The sequence below is a fragment of the Hyposmocoma kahamanoa genome, unplaced genomic scaffold, assembly GCF_003589595.1.
Source record: "Hyposmocoma kahamanoa isolate Upper Pololo Valley unplaced genomic scaffold, ASM358959v1 77684, whole genome shotgun sequence".
Taxonomy (NCBI): domain Eukaryota; kingdom Metazoa; phylum Arthropoda; class Insecta; order Lepidoptera; family Cosmopterigidae; genus Hyposmocoma; species Hyposmocoma kahamanoa.
The window spans coordinates 6,932-8,891 of NW_020653931.1; the positions used below are offsets into that span (position 1 = coordinate 6,932).

Consider the following 1,960-nt stretch of genomic DNA (forward strand, 5'->3'; position numbering starts at 1 on the left):
TGCAAATAATAAAAATTATGTAATGTGTGTGCATAAGTTGGCATAAAGCTGTATGTAATTAATAAGTATTTCTTACCTGCATTTGCTCGGACATTCAAATTCATTTCTGCGGTTCTCAAACTCTTTGACGTGTAACTCAAAAATTGAAATTTATAGAATACTTTATACATTACTTTTGATAAAGTGACAGAGGAAACAAAAATAGATAAATTGTTCATAAACAATAAAACAATTACTGCGACGAAATTTTTGAAAGGTCTTTGGGTGTTCTTATAGTTATGATAGGAGAAGAATCGTTTTTTCGAAGGAAAATTCTTGCATTCTTCACCCAAGTGTACTGAAACCCCTGTTCTTTGCCCAGCTTCTTGGCGTTTGTTAATAGTGTTTTATTTTGAATAGTAAGATGATCATTCACATATATGTTAGAACGACCTTGTAGGCCCAGCTGAGATGGCACAATTGGAGATGTTTTAATTGCTGCTCTGGCCGCTGCTATAAAATCTTTTACATATCTATTGTTAAAGCAGACAATAACAGGTTTAATGTGGTCCGGGTCACGTGTCTGGACACGCGTTGCAAAGTTGAGCTGCGTCTTAGACAATGGGTATTGGATCTTGTTACCCAGTGAGCACACTAAGTCCAGTAAGTTTTCATTCTTGTTTTGGGGAATGCCCTTCAACTCGATGTTGTTCATGCGATCCCATTGTTCCTTTTCATTGAGATCGTTTACAATTTTTTCCACTTGGGATTTCATAGCGGCCTGTTCAGTCTTTGCATTCTCGAGAAGTTTTAAACGGCTTTCAACCTTTGTGAACCTCGTTGAAAATTCCTTAATGGTGTTTTCAGTAGCCTCTGCTGTAGTCTTCAGTTCAGAAAGATCCGCTCGAAGCTTCTGCACTTCCAGGACCAAAGAATCAAGCGGCATCAACCTTACGCCGATAGCTTTTATTTCCTTCAGAAGCGTCTCATAGTTACCATCTGATGTTACAGGAGGTTGCTTACATTTGTAGCATCGCCATACATTTTTCCTGCTGCCTAATTGACGGTATCCTTTTTCGGTGATCCCAGCGCAATGAAAGTGTTGGTATTTGTTGCACGCACTGCAATGCACTCCATCAGTAAAATTATCGTCACACTTCGAGCACTTCAAGAAAGTATCTTCAGATTCCGATGCAGACATTGTAAAGTTTGAGAACCACTAGTAAAGTTATCACCGACGAACGAGAGACAATGACGAGACACAATGACCAATCGAATATATATAATATATATAATATAATATGCCATTACATTCCTTATTAATAAACTGTGTGTAATTAGGACCATTAGCAGGTGTGTAGTAACATGTCACAATCCGAAATTAATTCCATCCACCTCCAGGGAGTAGCCCTGGCAAGGAGTATGAACAGGAATAGCAGATCGAAACTTTTATGTCATTACACAACAAAAAAAAAAATTATTTGAGGTAGTAAATTTAAAATGTGTTTAAAATATTCCTTTTTTTTTAAATATACGATATTAATTAAACAAAGACTTACGTTTGTAGGCGTGGTGAAAGTCCTATGTAGACTTCCTCTATCCGACTTCTGAAACTATTAGGAAGTTTCAGAAATAAAATTCCAACTCCTTGTGTTCTTCGTTTATTGGTATGAAGACTAATTACTATTATACACTTTGCATGATAAAATGGCACGGTAAAGCAAGATGAGAGGCACTGTCCTCTGAGACTCCAACAAACAGAATGTCGAGCACTCGAGTATCACAAATTAAGAAACGTTAGCAGTATGGTGGGAGCTTTTTGGTAGGGCTGCATTTTTGGCGCCACCAATATAGTGTATTGTGGCGCCATCAACTAAAGCTACTAGCGCTACCAACCTAACAATGTAGCAACGGAAACAATGCTCATGACCAAATATACTCTTTAATATAAATAGTGCTCTAATATTACAAAAATATAATT

The 1,960-nt window shown here is 37.1% G+C and overlaps 1 protein-coding gene across 1 annotated transcript; it reads right to left on the reverse strand.

Annotated features, from left to right (window-relative positions):
- Positions 1 to 232: 232 nt before the first annotated feature.
- On the reverse strand, positions 233 to 1,180 carry LOC113232712. Its single transcript, XM_026467489.1, has one exon. It carries the CDS (start codon positions 1,178 to 1,180, stop codon positions 233 to 235), a length of 948 nt encoding a protein of 315 aa, XP_026323274.1.
- Positions 1,181 to 1,960: the final 780 nt, after the last annotated feature.

Coding starts and splice junctions, on each gene's coding strand:
- LOC113232712 (XM_026467489.1), bottom strand. CDS start 1,180: ATGTCTGCATCGGAATCTGAAGATACTTTCTTGAAGTGCTCGAAGTGT.